Source organism: Tenrec ecaudatus, chromosome 16 (genome assembly GCF_050624435.1).
Source record: "Tenrec ecaudatus isolate mTenEca1 chromosome 16, mTenEca1.hap1, whole genome shotgun sequence".
NCBI lineage: Eukaryota > Metazoa > Chordata > Mammalia > Afrosoricida > Tenrecidae > Tenrec > Tenrec ecaudatus.
In genome coordinates, this window is record NC_134545.1 from 51,151,883 (window position 1) to 51,173,899 (window position 22,017).

The 22,017-nt window shown below is 48.8% G+C and overlaps 1 protein-coding gene and 1 non-coding gene across 2 annotated transcripts in view; one reads left to right on the forward strand and one right to left on the reverse strand.

Annotated features, from left to right (window-relative positions):
- Positions 1–3,492: 3,492 nt before the first annotated feature.
- On the forward strand, positions 3,493–3,599 carry LOC142429994 (U6 spliceosomal RNA). Its single transcript, XR_012780488.1, has one exon. It is a non-coding gene; the product is annotated as a U6 spliceosomal RNA (small nuclear RNA).
- An 824-nt stretch (positions 3,600–4,423) lies between these two features.
- The window catches only part of COL13A1 (collagen type XIII alpha 1 chain), a 203,832-nt gene continuing 186,238 nt past the window's right edge, over positions 4,424–22,017 (reverse strand). Inside the window, exons 42-43 of the mRNA XM_075533429.1 lie at positions 13,421–13,536; positions 4,424–4,589 (exon numbers count right to left, since the gene is read on the reverse strand). Of these exons, the coding sequence (XP_075389544.1) occupies positions 4,424–4,589; positions 13,421–13,536 (282 nt within the window). The remainder of the gene's footprint in view (positions 4,590–13,420; positions 13,537–22,017) is intronic.

Genomic DNA, 22,017 nt, shown 5'->3' on the forward strand with positions numbered 1-22,017 from the left:
GTCCTGGAGTCTTCTGAATCGGACCTTTTATATTTCAGACCTTTGAACCAAAACAGCGCTGCAAGCTTCTTTCCTTTGTGGAAGCCGCTTGCTGATCTGTGGGCAGAAAGACCAGTCTTCTCCGAAAGCGCTGCACGGTGGCATGAGGATCTCGTAGGTAGTGCAACTGTGAGGTTTCTAGATGGTGTTCCTCCGCTCTTGCTTCTCAACGCTCAAGAGTTCACGCAGCAGAAGCACTTTTGTAAATCCAGGTAATTTTTATGAGGGAAAGGGAAGTTTGGGGCAATACAGTCTCAGACAGCACACTCGGTCTCTGGAAGTCTTGCGAGGCTGCATGGCGGAGGCGTGGAGGGTGCCGAGCAAAATGGCTACTTCAGGGGTGCGTGGAAAATAAGAAAATGGCTGTTTAGAGGAGCCCACAGAACCAAAAGAGGAGTCCCGGAACCAAAAAAAGACGAGGGTGAGCTCTGAGAGGGCGAGTGTGCCGAGAGATCCGCCCTCCAACCTGCAAGTGAGCACCTGAACGAGAGACCCGCAGCCCTCTGCCTTTCTTCCCTCCTAGCCCCGCCTGGTGGGGTAGGGGGGGCATGGTTGTGGGTATGGATCCATCGTAGTGGCTGAGTTCAGGTGCATGTGTGATGCAATGTTGCTGGTGCCTAGTGTGCGTGCCCAGGTTGACCTAATTCTCAGCTATGGATCTTACCCACAGATGTCTAATAGGTGCCAGATTTCTTTCACGCCCCTTTATTGTGGCATGGCCTGCTAATTTTTGTTTAGCATGGGCACTTGGTGGAAACGACCCCCTTTATTCCTAATCTTTCTACCTTTCACAACTACTTGGGAAGGAAAACAATATAGCTGGCAACGGGAAAGAAAATGTCAGAAACAGAATCTGGGGGAAGCCCACCCAAATGCTAGCACTTCAGAGCCTTCTGGACCCCATATCTCCTGCGATCCTTGCTGACCTGCCCATGCTTTGAAAGAGGACAGGGGGAGACCTCTCTTTCCAGGAGCCCCTCACTCAGATTCTCAGACTGCAGTGCAATGACTGTACGTATGGTGATTTAATAAATGGACCAAGGAGCCTTAGTGGCCCCGTGGGTAAGTACTTGGCTGCTAACATTCTTTTATACATATTGATATTTATCTCGCCCCTGACAGTGGCGTACTTCAGGAGAGATCTTGAAATGTTCTTCTTGGTGATGGATCTTGCACCACTCCTCTCTAAATTGTCCTTCTCAGCAAAGAAGACCGTTTAACTGTCTGATGAAAAAATGGCATACTAGTTCATTTCAGCTCAATAATGCCGAGGATCTTTATACATTTCATGTGATTTCTGTTGACTTCCAATTGTCCTCGATTGATACTCCACACTTGCCATGTTCAGATTATTCGTGGAAGTTGGCAGCTGTTCTTCTCATTGAGCCATGCCACACCAGGGAAGGAAACTCTTAAAAGTTTTACTCCATTCATGTCATGAAGACCAACTCTATTATTTCTATTTTTTTAGATCATTTTATTGGGGGCTCTTACAGCTCTTATAACATTCCATACATCAATTGTATCAAGCATATTTGTACATATGTTGCCATCATCATTTCCAAAACATTTTCTACTTGAGCCCTCCTCTTTTTCCCTCCCTCTCTCCCATCCTTCCACCGTCCTGAATCCTTGATCAATTATATATTGTTATTATGATTTCATATCTTACACTGTATGTTGTCTCCCTTCACCCACATTTCTGTTATTCATCCCCTTTGGGGTGGGGGCTGTATATCTAACTTTGTGATGGGTTCCCCCTTTCTCCCTCTTCCCTTTCCCCAACCATCCCCCTACCCTTGTGATATCGCTACTCCCACTACTGTTCTGGAGGGCTTATCTGTCCTGGATTCAATGTGTCAAGAGCCCATATCTGCACCAATGTGTGTTCTCCGGTAGAGCCAGGTTTATAAGGTAGAATTGGGTCATAGTAGTGGGGGTGGGGGAGGAGGAGGAAGCATTCAGGAACTAGAGGAATGATGTGTGTTTTGTCGGTGCTCTACTGCACCTTGGTTGAATCATCCCTTCCTTATAGCCCTTCAGTGGGGGGATTTCCAATTGTCTACAGATGGGCTTTGGGTATCCACTTCCACTCCCCTTGTTCCAATTGATATAGTTGTTTGTTTTGGATCTTTGGATATCTGATACCTGATCCTGTCAACACCTCATGATCACACAGGATGGTGTGCTTCTTCCATGTGGGCTAATTTGATTCCTTGATAGATGGCTGCTTGTTTAACTTCAAGTGGGTCTTGAATGTGGTGCTCTCTTCACCATATCTCTTGATGCTCCCATTTTGTCTTTAGCGATAGTGTTGGGAAAGTGACCAACTCTAAAGAGGCCATTCTAGTGTCCATCCTGGGCACTATATCCAACAATGCTCTGCTGCCTTTTTTTTTTTTAAACGGAGATCTGTCTTCACCTTCAAGCTCTGCTGAAACTTGTCCACCTGATGTGTGGTCCTGCTGGTAGTTTAAATACCTGCAGCAGAGTTTCCAGGATCCTAGCAGTGGGCAAATCACTGCAGGACAAGGAACTGGCAGAAGAAAGGTGGCCTACAGGCAAGGAAATTCTTTGGAGCAGCTCTACTGTGTCCTATAGTAAGTAAGGAGTCAATTTAATGTCACAAAACAATAAGAGAACCAAAGGCCATTGCTGACTGAAAGAGGGTGGGACCACAGCTTCAGGGAAGAGCCCATCTCAGGTTCTTATTCCTGCTGTCAGAAATAGCATATGTGGATGACTTTAACAAACAGAAATTTATTCTCTCATGGTTCAGGATGACAGAAATCTGGATTTAGGAAATGAAATCTAAGAGAAAGTTGTGATGTAGTGAAATTACTTACTTACTTTGTTAGTCTGGGTACTTTAGAGAAACAAATCCACAGCAACTCATGTATAAGAGAGAGTTTTATATAAAGGTTAAGTGCGCATCAAGAAAACATCCCAACCCAGTGCTGCCTAAGCCCACAAGTGCAACATTAACCCATATGTCCGATACCAATCCACAAAGTCCTCCTCCATCTCACAAAACACACACAATGATGCTGACTGCAGGAGGAAAGCCAAGCCAGTGAATGTGTAAGTATCTCAGCACTGGCAGGGGCTCTCCACACGGCTGCTCCAGCACCCAGGGCTGCATCGGGGTAGGTCCATGTGGCTTCTCCTCAGGGATGTCTTGCAGGAAGTGAGCCTTGCCAGCTGAATCGGGAACTGGCTAAGGCAGCTGCACCCTGGTCCAACCGTCAGAGAGCAAGAGACTTGAGAACTTGAAAGACGAGGCTCACTGTGCTATTTATCTTTCCGCCCTTCAATTAACCCCACATGTGTTTATTGGCCAGGTTGGCACAATAAACTAACTACCTCAATTAGGCTCTTTTGTCCATTACTCAATATCTTCCACTAAATGATTGGGTGGGACCATACATGAAGAAGTTGTAAAGAACTCTAACGGTGGTCGCTTCGGCAGCACATATACTAAAATTGGAATGATACAGAGAAGATTAGCATGGCCCCGGTGCAAGGATGACACGCAAATTTGTGAAGCGTTCCATATTTAAAAAAAAAAATAAAAGAACTCTAACGTAGGATTGGCCAGTTTTGTCACTCCTCTGGGCATAAGAGGGCAGGAACGGGGAGAAGTCCATGATCATCAAGAAAGAAGAGCCGCTAGTGGAGAGCTCTGTATGAAGTGGTGGAGGTGGCAGGATCCTGAGAGATCTTAGCTCTGAAAGAACATGAGACAGAGCAGAGGAGCCATGCTGAAAGCCTGAAGCATACTACCAGACCCAGAAAGGCAGAAATCAAGGACCAGGGTGAATCCGCGTTAGCATGGATGGGGAGCGAATCAGTGACCCAAAGGACCCAAATGGTGCCTTACTATTTTGTTACCTGTTGGCTTTCTTAATAACCCCCCATAATTGTGAGTACTGCCTGTGAGTCCTTTGGGGCCATTCCAATGAAATACTGAATCCAGCAGACAGGATTGAGAGTCGCGAGAGGAGGGACCAATGTCAGAACAGGGTGAAGGATGGAGGATGCAGACTTGTCTGACCTCTGCCGTTAAACAATCAGTCTTGGGTTGGTGTGGAGTTGGATTTTTCTTCCCCCTTGAGTAGCCAGAGGAGATCTGCTGTGGCCCTCACACCATTTCCTTAAACGTTTCCTCTCTCTGTTGGCTGTAGGGGGGGCCATTCTCCTTTTAACAGCCACAGCCCACCGTGCCTGGGCACATCTACATGTACCTTGGCAACAGCATTTCCCTGGGCATAGGGGGTTCTCAGTGCCGGGGTTCTCAGTGCCGGGTTTCTCAGTGCCGGGGTTCTCAATGCCGGGGTTCTTAGTGCCGGGATTCTCAATGCCGGGGTTCTCAGTGCCGGGGTTCTCAATGCTGGGGGTTCTCAGTGCCGGGGTTCTCAGTGCCGGGGTTCTCAGTGCCGGGGTTCTCAATGCCGGGGTTCTCAGTGCCGGGGTTCTCAGTGCCGGGGTTCTCAGTGCCGGGGTTCTCAGTGCCGGGGTTCTCAATGCCGGGGTTCTCAGTGCCGGGGGTTCTCAGTGCCGGGGTTCTCAATGCCGGGGTTCTCAGTGCCGGGGTTCTCAATGCCGGGGTTCTCAATGCTGGGGGTTCTCAATGCTGAGGTTCTCAATGCCGGGGTTCTCAATGCCGGGGGTTCTCAATGCCGGGGTTCTCAATCCTGGGTATTCTCAATGCTGGGGTTCTATTTGCTGGGTGTTCTCAATGCTGGGGTTCTCAATGCTGGGGGTTCTCAATGCTGGGGGTTCTCAATGCTGGGACTTTGGGTCCAGAGGAGTCTCTATGGTCCTGGCTCTGCTTTCTCCGCTTACTTCTTTCTCTTGTAAGATACAAGGTGCGGCAGGCCACACCCTAGGGAAGCTCCCCTTACCAAGCGTTCAGGGTTGGGATCTTAATCCCCTGCCAGTTCATTTGCTTGCTGTTTATTGCCTTTCAATGGGTTCCAACCCACAGTAACCCTGTGTACAAAAGAACAAACCACTGCCCTATCCTAGCAATTCTTATATTTGAGTCCACCGTGGCAGCCTCTGTCTGTGTCAATCCATCTTGTCAAGCGCCTTCCCCTTCTCTGCTGCCCCTCTGCTTTGCCAGGCACGATGCCCGCTCCAGGGACTAGTCTCTCTTGATAACATCCAAAGTACATGAAGTGCCGTCTCACCATCCTTACCGCTAAGAAGAATCGCGGCTTTGCTTCTTCCAGGATGCGTTGGTCTGTCCTTTTGGCAGTCCATGGCACTTGCCATATTCTTCCCCAGGACATAATTCAAATGCATCGAGCTGATTGAAAACACCGGGGTTTGGGTCAGGAACATCTTAGTCCTCCAAGTCACAGTTTTGCTTTTCAGTGGTTTAAAAAGGTCTTGGGTATCAGATTTAACCAGTGCGATGTGGTTTGGAAGATCCCCTCAGGTAATGTCTTGGGGATGATTGTTTCACTGAATATCTGCCAGCTCCACCCAAACCACTGAGAATCATGGCCAAGCCAAGTGGGTTCATCTATATAAATATTCTTTGGGGGCCAACAATTCAACTGTAATTGTCTACCATTTGCCCTCCCTCGAATTCAATTCTTGCTGCACGAAAAAACCCATTCACTGTATCATATTATCTCTAAAGTCGTAAATCAACTCCAAGTCAAAATTTTATCCTGGGTCAAGATTCCTCTTCATCTGTGAATCTGTGACATTTAGAATTTAAGTTATCTGGCATTTCATGATGCTCACTTTCCCAACACAATCGCTGCAGACAAAGCGGGTGCATAAGCAAATGTGGTGAAGAAAGCTGATGGTGCCAGGCTATCAAAAGATATAGTGTCTGGGGTCTTAAAGGGTTGAAGATAAACAAGTGGCCATCTAGCTCAACAGCAACAAAGCCCACATGGAAGAAGCACACCAGCCTGCATGATCACGAGGTGTCGAAAGGATCAGGTATCAGGCATCATCAGAACAAAAAATCGTATCATTGTGAATAAGGGGGAGTGCAGAGTGGAGATCCAAAGCCCATCTGTAGGCAATTGGACATCCCCTTACGAAGGGGTCACAGGGAGGAGATGAGCCAGTCAAGGTACAGTTAAAAAAATGGATTCAAGTTATCTTCTTAAAAGTACAATGGTGGAATGGGCACAAGGTAGACTTTTCCATCATAGATGGGAAAAATTGGAGAGAAGGAAGGGGTATTTGATATCAAGCAAGTCAAAAACCCAGGAGGAAAGTTTTTGTTAGTTCTCAGGTTTGCTAGGCCATAGGTTCTCAAACTTATTTGGCCCACTACCTGCTTTTCAGAAGAAAAAAATATTACTCAGTGCCCACCTGACAGTTAACACGTTTGTACTATAGCCTGTACTCTAGGATAAAGTGCAGGTTCCTCCTCTTGCCGTCCCCTGAGTCATTTCAGTGCCCCAAGGGGATGGCACTGCCCCTTTGGGAAACCTTGATCTAGGCAATATCCCTGCTTCCATCTAGTCAGGGAGTCTCGATTCTGGCAAGAGGTCCTTGAGTTTTGGGCGTCAGTTCTGCCTTCCAGGCTCCCTAGAATGGCATCTCTGCTTTCTCAGCTTTAGGAAATCCCAGTCTCTTAGTCCAAATGAATTGTGACTCCACCTTATTGCCCCTGTAGATCCTATACTTCTACCCATTGGGCATAGATGCTCCCCCGGCTCAATTGTAGGCAGTCATTTCAGTCCCATCTCTCTGGACCCCAAGAACAACAGTCCCATACTCTGGAGCCAAGTGGATGACTCTGAAACCTCAGGAGCCATGACCCCACCCTTTGAACCCCCCAAAGTCAGAGCCCTGCCCTTTATGACAGAAACAGCTCTGTTTCCTGATTCCTTGTCCTTTCGGCATTGACCCTTCTGGCTGGCCCAGCCTCCTCCTTTCTTGAGCAAGAGTTATATAGCTCGTTAGCTCTACTGATAAGTGCCCAGAGGCGCCCTACTCCACCAGTCAGCCTCCTGTCTCAAAGCACCCAGCAATCTCTTTCTGTAGGTGAGGTGTGCTGTCCTGTGCCAGTGTCATGCTCTGCCATTGCCTGTCTTTGCCACTACGGCTCACTGTATGCTGCTCTGTCTCCATTGTAACGGTTCTCCCCACTCCCTTCTGAACGTTCCCTGGAATTGCCTTTGAGTTACATAGTTCCACCAACAGTCTCTTCAAAGTCATCTCTTCAAGCTTTATGGTACATCAAAAAGCTCACTGTCGTAGAGTTGATTCTGACTCACAACAACTCGGCAGAGCAGGGTTGAACTGCCCCAGTGAGTTTCAGAGGCTGCAAATCTTTATGGAAGCAGAAAGCCTCAACTTCCTCCCTTGGAGCTGCTGGTGGGTTCCAACTGCTGATCTGGTGGTTAGCAATCTGACTTCTAACCTTCTATACCACCAGGGCTCCTTCCTTGACGATCGCTATTATTAGGAACCATCGAATTGGTTCTGACTGATTGTGACGGAGTGATATGATGCCCAGTCCTGCGCCATCCTCACAATTCTTGTGTCTGCGCCCATTGTTGCAGCCACCATGTCAGTCCATCTTGTGGTGGGTCGTCTTCTGTCTCATTGACCCTCTACTTTATCAAGCATGATGTCCTTTTCCAGAGAGTGGTCTCATGCGTAACCCGCACATGTTTCATGAGGCAGTTGTGTGAAAAGAATAAGAAAGCATGGCATAGTTTACAATCAAGCAGGGTGTGCATCAAGGTTGTGTCCTGTCCCCATACTTGTGTAATCTGTATGCTGAGTTTAACTGTTAGGTACCTAAAAAGTCTTCCAATCACTTCCCATGACACAGTTCCCAAACCACTTGCATATCTTCAATGAGATATGTTAGAGCAGCAACCCCTTCTTTCTGTACCAAATTCTGCCTGCGTGAACTGGTACTGCCATCACAGTAATATCAGAAGTGGATGAACTTAACAAATACAAGTGCATTGCCTCATCTTAGAAGGCTAGAAGGTTAAATTCAGGCACCAACTCCAGGGGAAGGCTTTCTTTCTGTGTAGGTGCTGGGGGAAGGTCCTCGGCCCCTGTTAGCTTCGGTGGCACCAATATTCCGTGGAGATCTCAATATGCATAGGCCTCAATCTTCCCTTGGGTCTAAGAGGTTATCACTGCAAGGACACCAAGTCCAAAGAACATGTTCTACGCTTGGCTCTTCTTTCTTGGTAGTCGGAAACCTCCCCCTTCCACCAACTCTGTTTGCATCTCGAGGTCTCTTAAGACATGAAACAAAAACAACCCCAAACTCCCCTTGCTTGGATCAGGACTGTGACTTGAGTCAGAGTGCTGCCTCTCACCCTAATTACTCTTCCAAATGATTGGCTGGTAATATCATGGGATGAATACACCACAGCATAACTGCCAAGCCAACTGAGAATCATGATGGAGCCAAGTTGACACATATTTGGGAGGACACATTTGGCCCCAACTGCCCCGTTAGCCCAACTGATTTTGTTTCTTTTGAGCTGGAGGGAAACCCAATGAACCTTGAGTGAGTCCCAGCCATTCTCTGCATGCTCAAAAATAAGACGAGGGTGGTGCACATGGGCTCTACAGCTTGCTTCAATTCTGGCTTGGCAAGGTTCACGGGAAGTCTTTGGCTCTGTTAAAGCGAGAAAGCAAAGGGCCCATCTTCAAGATTCTATTTTGCTGTAGGCCTTTGGTTGGTTTGGCCAATTACAAAGGATAGGAAAACTCCTCTCAGTGTCCTCTAGTTACAGCATCTGCAGGACCTCCCCGACTCCAAAACAGAGCCTTTCTAGACCAGTGCAGGGGAGTCTTGCTTTTTCACGAGACGTTAGAGATGGATGAAGATACTGTGGTCAAATGAAGCGCAAATTAAAAACTTGAGTATTTCATTAAAAATCACGGACATTTATTTCTTCCATAAATGTCTTTAAATTTTATAAGACAAGTGTGGTTGTGAATCACGGGTCTCTAAAAGTACTAACAAGAGAATATAACCTCACCTTTTAAAATTTCACCTAAAAATAAAATTCAAGCAAAACAAATGGTTCTGTGCATTTGACTCACAAGTTTTACTTATCTGTTTTTTTCAGTTGTGCACAGCCAGCTATTTTCATTTTTAAGATGAGGCTTCAAGAGGTGAAGTGCCTTAGTCAGGGTTCCATATATGTCAATGACGATATGAGAACTTAAAAGCTCTCCTGACCCCTCACCCCCCATCTCTTCCTCTTCAAACAGCACCATCTTACTTCCATCAGAAAGGCATGAAGGTGCCCTTTCATCATGAAATTCGCTCTCCCCCCGAAGGATCTGAAAGCAAAGATGTATAATTTCTTAAAACAAAAGGAAGAACTAGACATAGATGATGGATAATTTATTACTTAGATCAACTTCTTCAATTAAAAAAGATGTAATATATAATTAATATTTACATTTTCTTTACAATAGAATATTTACAGCATTGACAGTAAGTACCAAATAGCATAGAAAACTCTAGGACAAGACAGACACCAAGAAACACAATTTCAACAGAGAATTATCTATCAACTTAAAAAAAAAACTCGAGGTGTGTAAGGTTAACTGCTGTTTAACCATTTTGCTGGGTTAGCCAGTTACTGTTGTGTCTTTTTGACTTTGATGAGAGCCTTTGGTTATGTAATTTATAATTGATCCCCCCACATTACTTTTTTGGGGTTCACTTTAGATCCTATTACATCATTGTGGCTCAGATCATTGACCCTTGTGGGTTCCCAGGGGAACTGACTTCTTACTCAAAAGAACAGCTGTACTCCTTTGCTGAAATCCCCTATATTTGAGAAGTAGAAAACTTGCATTTCAAGGGCCAGGTTGATTTGTTCAGCTAAGTCTCAACGGTAAACACATTTGACAAGCAGGGCACTGGGCTTGCAACGAATTCCCAGCCCTGCACCTTATAGGACCGAGACCCAGAGGGCCAGCTCTTTGTGTGCCACTGAACGGATGGAGGCTAGAACCTGTCTCCTCTGGTCCCCCGCTCAGGCTCGTTGATCTTGAGTGAAAGTAGGAAGGTCTCTTCTCACCCCTGAGCACACTGCCCACATCTGCATGTGCTGCCTTGTTGATGAGCAGGTCACAGCCTACCTGGGGGCTTGCCTTGAGATGGGAAAGGGCAAGATATGCCAAACAGATGTGCTTTGGGGTTTTTACCTTCCGGTGGTTCAAAGGCAGGAATGGGAAGGATAGAATGATCCAGCAGAGAAAGTTGCTGAAATAGCACCAAAAACCAAACCAACCGTGAAAGGTAAGAGGAAAAGTGTACCTGATCTTCTAGAGTCAACCAAAAAAGTTGTTGCATGTAAAGAAAACCAGATAGGTAGCATTTGAAAGACCCAATCCTTTGATAGAGAGACATTTGCATTAAAGAGCTCATTATCTAAGCAAAGCGCTTTCCTGTGTCTACTTAAACAAACAATTATCACACTTTGACAATATCCAAGGTAATTAAAAAATGAAATGAGTTCACCAGAAAGAAAACAATGTCGAAAATTAAGAATGATGATATACTGACAGTGATAATGATCACAGGGGCAAAGAGACAGTACTTAAAACATCGAGATATGTCCAAAGTTCCTTACATGTCGGCAACAGCACAACATAAATAAAATGGGAGAATTTACACATTTCTGAAACTATCTGAAGGGTGTGGAAAGCAGCAGAAGCTGTTGCATAATTTCCAAGCTCACGATGGAAATGAAATACTGTACATTTCAATATTGTACATTCGAATGTAACAAATAACAAGGACACAATGAAGCAAAGAGCTGAGGTGACAAATGTGAAAAAGCCAATTGCTTCCGCACACTGGTAAGATCAGCCTGGGACTGTGGGTGGGAGTTTGCAGTGGGCAGAAAGGCACTGTGGGAAGATACAAGTGTCTTTAATCTTTCTTATAAAGGAATCGCTCATATTTCTAAGCCAATTAAAATTCTTGGGAGCCTATTTCTAGATCATGAACCAATGACCCTGTGCTCAATGGTGGTGTTGCTGTGGTCAGCCGCTGCCTCATGGCCACCCAGCAGAACTGCTCCGGAGAGCTTTCTTGGCTGTTATCTTGCTGGCAGCAGACCATTGAGCCTTTTCTTCTGTGGAGCCATTAGGTGGGTTTGAACTGTCAACCTTTAGGTAGCAGCCCATTGCACTGGGTGTGCACCACCAGGGCTCCTCTGCGCTTGGCAGGGTCTGGCATAACAGCATCAAAGAGTTATGGGTTGTCGGGGGAACAGTTGTGATCTGTGGTGCAGGGATTCTGTCCAGAAAAGGTCCCATTGGTCTGAGGTCAAGTTTGAGGTCAGGACCTTAGAAGGCTCACAGAGATCATGTTCTCATGCTACCTTGTGTCTGAGGCTGCAAGTGGAAGTCTTGTGAGCTCCTAGGTCTGCCAGAATCCTTCCTCCCACAGTGAGCAGCCTGGTGTGGATGGTGGGAGAGCGGTGACCTAAGCACCAGTTCAGTCCCAACAAGCACGTGAAGAGTTTATGTGAGTGCCTTAGAACTTGGCAAGGGCCCTCTCATCAAGTAGCAATTCCTATTTCAGAAAACAACCGGCGAAACCAGACTTCCTTCAGGGTCCTTCCAATTGGGGACATCTCGGTTTGTAACTCAGTGAATGTCTGTTCTGGGCACTGTGCCTCAACATTGAACCAGTCAGAGGCTCAGAGTTTGTGGATTAGTTAACAGCATGACATTTCTTGGCCCATTAGTACAGTAGAATGCCACTTTGTTCTTCCTCTACCCCTCCTGGGTTAGGGCTTGTATGACGTATGTTTTGATGAGATCCATGCGTAACCCGATTCCCAGAGACTTCATTCCATCCCGTATGAACCTGTGGTAACGTCATCCATCAACAGATGAAGCAGGTCTAATCTTCTCTTCAGCACAGTCAGTACACACTCTTCTGACCTCACGACAGTCACAGAACCATTAGAGATTTATGGTCATATTGATTGGGTCACTCGAGAGCACACACAAACTCACTCCTGCATTCCAATGGCCATGGCAACAGGTCCTCTGTAGACTCCCACACATTCTTAGGAAAGGCTGGCTATGGGAATCCTAGACAAGCCAGTTCTTTGGCCTTCTATTTCAGGTTAAGCTACAAACCAAAAAGTTGGTATTGAAGAAGGAAGTTCGCTTCCTGATGGATGTTGTGTCACTAATTGCTGGCTCCGTTTTTCTCTGAAATGGATCAATGACCTAATCCCAGACTCCAGCAAACTATGCACCCAAGGGAAAAACAAGTCGATTCCCAAAGAACTTCTTAAAGTCTCTTGCTGGTCTTTCACAGCATGAGGCGTCTTCCTCCATGTTTGATTGTAATAGTCTCCCCAGGTTAGGAAGGGGCGGGGCAGCATCCACTGAGCCCTGAGCACTTGTTTGAAGAGCACCTCTAGAAGAAATAGGAGCCTATCTGGTTACAGCCCCAACCAACCCTGACAGGCACAAGCAAAGGTGCGGTTGAGCTACTGCAATCAACAAAGCTATTGAATTCTAGAATCCGCAAACACTACATGTGTCTCACTCTTCCTATTGAAAGATGGGCAAGTAGAACCCAGGCCTGCTGACCTTGTCTCCGCAGGGCTGCACCAAGAGGTTGCTGTGTCATATGCACGCTTAAGATCAATAGGAGGGCCGAGAGATTTTGCGTACGTGAGCATGGAACAAAGAAATCAAGGGAAGCAGTAAGCATTTCTACACCAGCAGGCCACAGTAACATTGTCTTGCCAGACTTCGAAAATAAAAGTGTGCATATTTTTCCTCTTATGGGGAACATAGCATGATAAACGATGCATCTATGAGAGAATCTATTTCCATGAAAGGTAGCAGGAGCATTTGCTGGGGAAAAAACAACGATCACAACAGCAACAACCTGTCAAAGAAGTCGACAAGATTTAAATTTCTTCTCCCCGGGGCAGAGAATAATGCCGCTGAGTAGGCAGGGGATGTGTGGAACTGTGAGAAATGTTGGGGAACTACTGGGACTGGAGGAGAAAGGGTGGGAGAATGGCAACAGAAACAAAAGGAGATGGGGACAGGGAGAGGAGAAAGAGGGTTGAAAGTCAGCGAGGAGAGAAGGCAATGCCACTGGGCTCCTTGGAAAGGGGGCAGTGCTGGATAAAGCAATGGCCAGGAACCCGACTCTCACAGCCTGGGCCGATAGGCTCGAGGGAATGGCTACAGGGTCTTTGGAAGCAGTCTGATCAAAGACCAACAGGCAGCAAGAAGGTAGGAGACTTCCAACGGCTCTCAAGTCCGTTCCATTAATGAGGAGATGCAGGCAGAGGGCTCTGCATGGAGGGGCCAAGTGGCCGGCCCAGGAGAAGTCCTCTTTCTGACAGAAAGCATCAGCCTGTACATCCGAGCTCCGGAGGACTCGTGCATCCGAGCTCCGGATGACTCGTGCATCCGAACTCCGGAGGACTCGTACATCCGAGCTCTGGAGGACCCGGGCCTGGCTAGCCACACGTTCGGCTGTTGGGGAGACCCGGTGTGAGAAGAGGGGGAGTCTCACACCAGGAAATTACCACCAGACTGCCTTCACAGGAGGTGCTTTCAACCCATCGGAGAGTTCAGGGGGAATGACTTTTTAAAAGTCATAGGAAAAATACAACAATCAGTAAAAAGAAGACATCTTGCCTTAACATCAGAACAGCTACATCAGAACCCATTAGCAAACTGTATACGAATAAGTATTTAAATCGTCTTCGGTAAGATCCACTGCCCGCAGTTGTAGACACGGTTTCACAAAAAATAATGATTAAAAGGTCAAAATAAGAATAAGAATAATGAATTACCTAGTGGAGAAAAGAAAAAAATGGTTTTCAAGAGTCATCCTTAGAGATGAAAACCTCTGACCCTCACTAAGCAATTCTGAAAATTAGGTTATGATTGAATTAAAACAAAACAAAACACAAAGCCTCACTTAACCGGACTAAAGCTTCCTGTGAAACACAAAGCCATGGGATGTTTTCTACTGAAATCCCGAGGTAATGAATGATTTAAAATGTGAGGTGTTGGCTTGCCCACGTGAGAAGTCTACGGAGGTGGGGGAGTGGAAGGAGCAGGCGCCTCCTGAGGAGAGGGAGGCGGGACCAGCACCCATGGAATCTCTTAGGTCAGAGCCACCAGAAGAGAAAGCCTCAGTTCATCAGCAACACAGGCAATGGGAATTTTTAAATGGTTGGCTCTGCGTTTTTAGGAAAAAGAAAAAATTATTTGCATGAAATTTATTTTTCAAAAACAAGTCCCTCATGGCCAGTCTCAATTCATCCTTCATGCCCTACCCCAGGGCACCCTCTATTTCTGCATCTTTTCATTTCCCCCACCCCCATAATGTGTATCACTTCCGACTCTGGAGTGGGGTGTGTGTAGGGGGTTGTGGATGGGGGCGCCAAGGAGGCCTAGGTCGACCCTCGTTTGACCAGAAATTTTAGTTGGACCATTTCTCACACAATTCCAGTTAGCTGAGGTTGGATTCTATAAGGAGTGGGAGTTTTCTTCTTCGTCCCCTGAATGGTTAACCCAGGCGACCATAGCAGCTCACCTTTGACGAGAGTCCGCCCTGTGCCTGTGTGGTCGACAGGCCTTTCCACACGAGGCAATGGAGACGCTGCAGTTGCCTGACCAGGGCCAGCTAACGTAGCTGGCCAGAGGCAAGCGGGGCAAGAAGCAGGTCTCGTTCCCACAGGCTGGGACAGTGGCAGGCACAGCTAGTTAGGCGAAGGTCGGCCGTCAGACACTGGGGATTTGGAATGAGTGGGGTGCAAGAAGATGGCCCTTGGCATTCCTCACCATGAGGCCTGGGGCCACAGGGCTTCCTTTCCTCCAAGGGGGCCCAGATGCATCTGTCCGTCATCCTGCGCTGGTGTGGGTTCCGTGTGGGCGGTTTGCTGGCAGGTGATACAAGACCAGAGAACTAAAGCTATGTCCAGGATCCTGTGAGTCTCTGATCGTCTTTCAACTCACCCACTTCCATGCCATCTCCTGGAGGGATGCTTTTGTTTCTACTGTGCCATGAAAGTGTCTGGCCGGGACATCGGGTGAAAACGCTGGCAGTGCCCACGGAGTCCTAAGTCACCCAGGTTAGCTATGACTTTTGCCACACATGATCACACACATGCGCTCTAGATGCCGAGGGGGGCCCAGATGGACATGCGAGTTTTGTCTGTGGCCCGGGACATATTCCTTCTCCTGTAGAGGGAACTTCTCCTGCAGCAGGATGGACACCGATGGGGAGGGTGGGTCAGGGAGCCATGGAGCGAAGATCAGGATTGTGCTTCTCTGTCACAGTGGAGGTCAGACACGGGATGAATGCTTGTCATAGTTATGAGTGTTTTTAACCTACAGAGCTAAGTTAGTGATGGGTTTAGGGGCCGAACGCGTGCCCTGGTGAACCAACTTCTCCATGTAGGAAAGTCTTGGGGAGAAATTCCTTAGAGATGTCCCCTCTCCATTGTTTCTGTGGTCCTCTGCCCGCCCGGCCCCACCCCAACTGTCCAGGCTTTCTCTCGTGGGTTCCGATGTTATCTCCCTGTGTGAGGCACATGGTTGGAGGGTGGGTGGATTTACCTTTGTTCCTCTTGCAGTGTCCACCTCAGTGCAGGGGACTCTGTAGGCCATCAGTGAATGGCCATGGCTCTAAGATATCGGGAGGTGTTTGGAGTTGTTGCTAAAGCCTGACCTGGGAGGGCTGGGGTTGCCTGGTGTCCTGGATCAAGGTTAGTCTGGGCTCCACATCCCGGTTTGCTGGGTATACACCTGTTGACTCAGCGTAATTACTAACAGTGCCCTATTTCCTTTTCAAAATGTTCTAACTGAACAACTCTTCCTCAAAGCAGTAAGGTAGCTCCACGGTCGTGAAGGAGAGCAGAGGGTACTTGGAGTCTTATTTCAAAGGGCAAAGGCAGTGGGATGCTGATTCCCGGCTCCGTCATCTGCTCAAGGAAGGGGGCTTATCTCAGCCCCTCTGGAAAATATCTAGATGGCTGTTTCTCGCTCATCCGCCGCCAGTTCCCTACTGACTGGGACATCCCAGGGTACCCGCTGGACGCATGAGGATTGTGGTACCCGGGGTCCAGATACACTGCCCAGTCTTGCTTGTGGGATTTTCTCTTCTTTCCTCTCTTCAGCTTGACACATCAGCCAGCTCACGACCTTGGAAGAACCCAGGCCTACACAGGTGGCCGCCCCAAGGGTACTGCAGACAATCTGATGCAAAGGAGCTGGGACAGGTGAGCCACCACACTGACCACTCCCTCCTGGAGAGGTTTTTCCAGAGGAAAGCAAGGCAGTGCTCACAGCCTTCCGCAGAGAGGTTGTGTGAAGAACCATCATGCTCCGTCAACTCGAGAAGCCCTCGACATGGCAGGCCAGCGGAGGGTGCTGTCTGTAGAGAAGCAGCAGACCTCTCCTCCCCCAGAGCTGCCGGAGAGGCTTCTGGGAAGAGGTTGGCCCTCGTCGCTGTGCTGTAGGCCTTTGAGAGGAGGACAGGAAAGGAGCCCACTCTCTCTGCTGGGCTCACATGCTGATCGCCCCCACACAAAGCCCCCAGGAAGGGTCCTGCCAGCGGCCCTGGTCCAGAGGCAGCTCCGTGGTCGCCCTCATCCAAAGCCTGGTGCTGTCCCAAGGTTCTCGCTTGGCTGATTGGCTTCACTTCTTGGCGACTAACCAAGGACTCTGGCCCTTGAGGAGGTATAGAGAAGGGATGTTTGAGTGGGAGGGAGCCTCCCTGTCCTGGTGCACGTGGGACCCACCCCCTCCCTGGGGACCAGGGGAGCCCACAGACCCACCTACCCACTTGTCCCACTTTCAGTGCCCCTGAGTTTGGACCTGCCCTCTTTACTCTTTCTCCCATCACATCCTCTTTGTCCTCCCTTTAGGAGGGGACGTGGCCCGGGATGATGCTCACTGGGTTATTTCCGGCAATGGAGCTTGTGCCAGGGGGAGTGCTTTCTGTCTGCATGGCCTTCCTGGCTTTCCTGGAATCTCTTTGTCCCCTCTCCTGAGAACCTCCATAGTGACAGCTGGAATCTCCGACTTGTTGCTAGGCACCCTTGCCCTTGGTTGCTGGCGATGGGTATGTCGGACAGTCTACCTTCCCCTCCCTCCCCCCATTTCCACTCCCCGGCAGGTGACCCAGTCTTTGGGCCCAGTGATGCTTATAAAGGCTGGTTGATGTCTCAGCAGGTCTGGAGCGTTGATGAACCCTGACCATCGGGGAGGCACTGAGAGTTATTCGGGGCTAAGGGGCAGTTGAGAGTCGCATGAGTGAGGAAGCACCTGCTTTTAATAGTTCCTCGTCTAATATGGAAAGTCTTTCCGCGACTTTAATATTATGTGAATGGAGAAAAAGAACAGAGTTCTAGGTTATCCCAAGGAAAGACACTCAATTCCACTGCAACTCAGAAAAGTGTTCCCAGGGTCATGACTTTTAGCTGGACGTCTGAAAGGTGTGCCAAATGTTCACAGAAGGGAAAGGTGTGATTCCAGGTGAAGGGCACACCTGGCCAAAGGTGTGGATTGGAAAGAGCAGATGAGGTATCCAGAGGGCCAATGAGTAGACACAGCTGGTTAGAGTCTGAGGCCAGGAGGGCAGTGTCTGCTAGGAGGTCTTGGTAGATGGCTAAGGTCTTTTGTCCCGAGTTCAGTTCCACTCCCTTCTCCTCCTCCTCCTCCTCCTCCTCCTCCTCCTCCTCCTCCTCCTCCTCCTCTACCTCCACCCCTACCTCCTCCTGAGTCTTCCTCAGACAGGGACATGGCCCCTTCTCAATGACAAGGCTTTCTAGGAAGCAGAGGGTCACTTTGCACGTGGGACTCTGACCTTGGGTCATAAATGAGAGCTCCCTGCCCCCCACTGCTGGGGTGAGGAATTTCCCCCTTGCTTTCTGGTTCACACCAGTGGCATACCCTCTTCTTTATACTATTGTAGAGGCTTGGGTACCAGACGTTTCTCAGGGCATGTGGGAGGTAGGTAGGGAGACACACAGAGAGCTTGGTATGAAGCCAAGCAGCACACACCTTACTCGAGCAGAGTCCCTGAATATCTGTGGCCACCGGGGATCTTCCTGAGCACAAGAAGCTAAACCTCTGCTGTGGACTCTGTCATATATGCACCAATGTGAGGAACAGCCTCTCAAGCCCTTTTTCTGACCCTTCTTACCATATCCCTGTGTGGCCGTGTCCACTCTGAGTTCTGTTATTTAGGGTTAAGAAGCACACACATGCCGCACACAGTTATGCAACACCAACTCCATGCATACTATTGTCAAAGTCAAATAACTACAAGGTGGGGGTCTGGAATGTTCCAGCACCCACAGTTCCCTTAAGACCCACCCATCAGTGAAAGCAGAATGTCTCAGGGTGTCAGAGCTGGAAGAACCCCTGGAGGTCACTCAAGTCTAACATCCTCATTTTACATTTGGGGAAGCTGAGGCCTGGGGTAAGTCACCCAAGGTCAGCTACAACCACAATAACTCACAGCCATTGAGTCAATTTGGACTCATGGTGACCCCTGAGGGCAGGGAAGAACTGCTGTGGGCTCCTGGACACCCCTTTTTATAGAAATCCTGTCTCTCCCCCAGGGAATGCCTGGGTGTTTCAACTGCTGAACTTGCTGATTGCAGGCCAGCGAGTACCTACGATGTCACCATGGGCCCCTTGGTCAGAGAGTGGCCGACCAGGGCTAGAAGCTGAGTCTCTCAAGCTGTAGGCCAGCGCTTGTGCTCCACTCTCCTGTTCTGCCAGGTGGAGTCAGGGCGATGACCCTTGATTGGATCCAGGAAGCTCAGGTACGACTAGCTGGGCGCAGAGTGGGCATGTGCGGAAGAGAGCGGGACCTCCTTCAGCAACGGGTGACTTCCTTTGTCCATGAGGCTGCACAGTTTTAGGTTGAGGACCCACGAGAGTTGTGATCCCAACCTGGATCAACTTGTGTCACCCCAGGGGCGTAAGCTCCAATTCATTGTCAAGCCAGGTGTTTACAGGTAGACGGTGAAGGGCAGCACCTTGGCCCCTGTGTCAGAGCAACAAGCAACAGGTGCTGGGTCCAGGGAGTGAACTCTAGAAGGCAACCGGTTCCAAGACCCAGCCTGTTCCAGCTGCCCAAGAACCCTCACCTGAATGGCCACAGGTGGCCCTGTGCAGGAGGGCTGCGGCGGGACAGCTCTTGCTCCCTGGGCAAGTGATGCTCAGCACGAGGTGCTGCAAGCCCGTGCAGTTGGCTCTCTGGGAGCCCCCTCTGACCACCAGCCCCTGCCTTTCTTGGCCCCATCAACATTGTATCTACCCCTCACCTGCTAGCATCAGGCAATTTCACCTCACCTTGTTCTATGGGCTTGCGGCCTGGTCTTCTCTCTGCAAACTTCTTGACTGCACAGGTGAGTGTGGCTGTTTGATGATTGGTCCAGATCAAATGGAAGGTCTTGGTCGACCCTTGCCATATTTCTAGGTACCCTGTTAGGTTAAGGTCCAAGTGGAAAGGCAGAGGCCTGAATTAGAGGCCTCTGTGTGTGTGTGGCGGGGGATGCTGCTTGGAGGCCTGTAACAGGGGAGGAGGTCCTGACTCAGAGATCCATGTCACCCCAGCTACAGCGTCAAGCCTCAGGGAACTTCGCCGCCCCCTCCCCGCTCCCCCCCCCTCCAGGGGAGGCAGTGCTACTCTTGTAAACAGGCTCCCTCTCCTTTGCTTACTTGGCTGCGGGGCAGTGGGAAGCCAGGTGCAGCTAAACATCAGAGATGGGGAGGGCCTTCTGCCGGCCCATCCAGGGTCCCCCTGGTACCACTCTCTCCTCTACGCTTGCATTCCTTGACTCAGACATGTACTTAAAGTGTAAAAGAGCCATGTATTCTTGAGAAGGACGTCAAGCCCTTGGCTGTGTTCAGCGTCCTCGGCTTGGCTTGGACTCATGGTGACCTCATGATCCAGAGCAGAATTGCGCTCCCCTGGGCTCTCAATGGCTGGTTGCTCAGGAATTGCATCTTCAGGCCTTTCTTGGGGCACGTCCCGGGGCAACTCAAAGCTCAGCCTCCAGTCGATGTGCCGCTGAGTGAGTGAACCATTTACACGCACCACTCCGGGACTCTTTTGTGGTTATGAGTGGGGTGTAATAAGGCAACGAGTAACACAAGGATGGAAACAAAATAAAAGAGGTTATGTTTGCCCCAAGCTTCCCAGGAAATTCAGCTAACATGGACTTCCATTTTCCAGGGACTCCATTCATGGTTTACTCTGATATGGGAGTCATCAATGAGTTCTGCTTGCTCTAACCAGAACAAGGGCAATTGGTCTGAAGAATCAGGTTACCAGTTTCCCAGACCTGTTTCTCACCTGTGTGAGAGTGAGTGAGTGAGTAAGGTGGCATTGGAGGGATCTAGAAGGGACATAAGCAGGTTGTAGCAAATTCCCTGGGGGAGAGGTCGTGGGCAGGGCTGCTGTTTGACCTTGGTGGGTCCTGAGCATTTCACCCTGGTAATGCACCTGCCTCCATAAAAAAAAGGATGGAAAAGTTCTGTTTCACAACCATGCTGGTGTAAAGACAATGCAAGGCAGGTTGGTTTCATCATTCATTTCTGTGGTAGTTACATAATCTGGTGTCAACTTGTTACATATGTTATAGGGGTGGAGTCTAGCCTGTCAATCAGGTCACAGCTTGATGACCTCATTTGGAGGCGTGAAGGAGATAAATAGCTCACTGGAGGGCTGACACACTCTTTGCTTCACATTCCTATGCTGATGGTACCAGAGCCCTGGAACTGGAGGAGCCATGTGAAGACTCATGCAGGCGCTGCCACTGGGTCCACAAGACTTTCCATCTACTGGCCTGTGATCTTTCTGTATTCGGCATCCTTGTATGTGTTTCATGAGTCTGAAGAGGAATTTACAGACTGGTCTCAGACATATGGGCTAATATCAGACTTATGGACTTGATCTGGACTGGGCTGGGCTGTTTCTCAATATACAATTCCTCTTTTATATAAAGCTCTTTCTTATACACATGTGAGTATCTCTAGATTTGTTTCTCTAGTCTACCCGGACTCACACCATTTTCATCTTGTCCTCTCATTTTAAAGAATATGGAAATTAAAATATCAACCACCATCACCAAACAACTCTGCTATTGAGTTGATCCCAACTCAGAGAGACCCTATTTAGGGTTTCTGAGGGGGTAAATCTTTATGGGGGCAGACACCTCAGCTTTCCCCCAAGCTGTGTCTGGTGGATTTGAACTGCCCACTTTGCGGTTAACGGTCCAATGCTTGCCCAACATTTACCGGGCCCCTTATTAAAAGACTGGGGGCCCCCAAATGTATTGTGGGTCATGGGCTTGGTGCTCACGATATTGGATATAGAGAATCAGTCCTGGGAATCTGCACAGGGCAAAATGGGTCCCTGGGAGTGAGGATGATTTAGAGGGTGGGACAGGCTGCACATGCTCTCAGCAGGAGACCATGTGTGGAGGGGACAGATGAGCCCCACTGGACGGACCACACCAGAGATCCGTTCTGGTCCATGTGCTGCACTTTTCATAGGCGGGAGCCACAGCGGCGAGGGCACGCGGTTCTACTGCCACAACGCAAGTGGCATTTCCAGTAAGGATGCTGGGGGTGGGGGTGGAGGTGGGGGACACCTCTGCGACTCTATTTACATAATGGTTTTCTGGGTGTGACTTTTCTCTTCCATGGCGGCAGAGGGCTCACGAAGGGAGCCGCCTAGATTCGAGTCTGTGTTATTACTGTGGGTGGTCTGAGTTTGCTTTCGCCCTGTCTATGAAGAAAGGGTAGATATGAAGAAGTGAACAATGCAGCCCAGGTGAGCGAGGCACTTAAACTCCTCAAATAACTCGTTCTTCTCAAGCACTTTAGGAATACCAATTTATGTTAACAAGTACAGGTGGTGCCCGACTTCCGATCTATTTGAATTAGTAGGAGCCACACTGAGGCCCAGCTGTTTCCCGT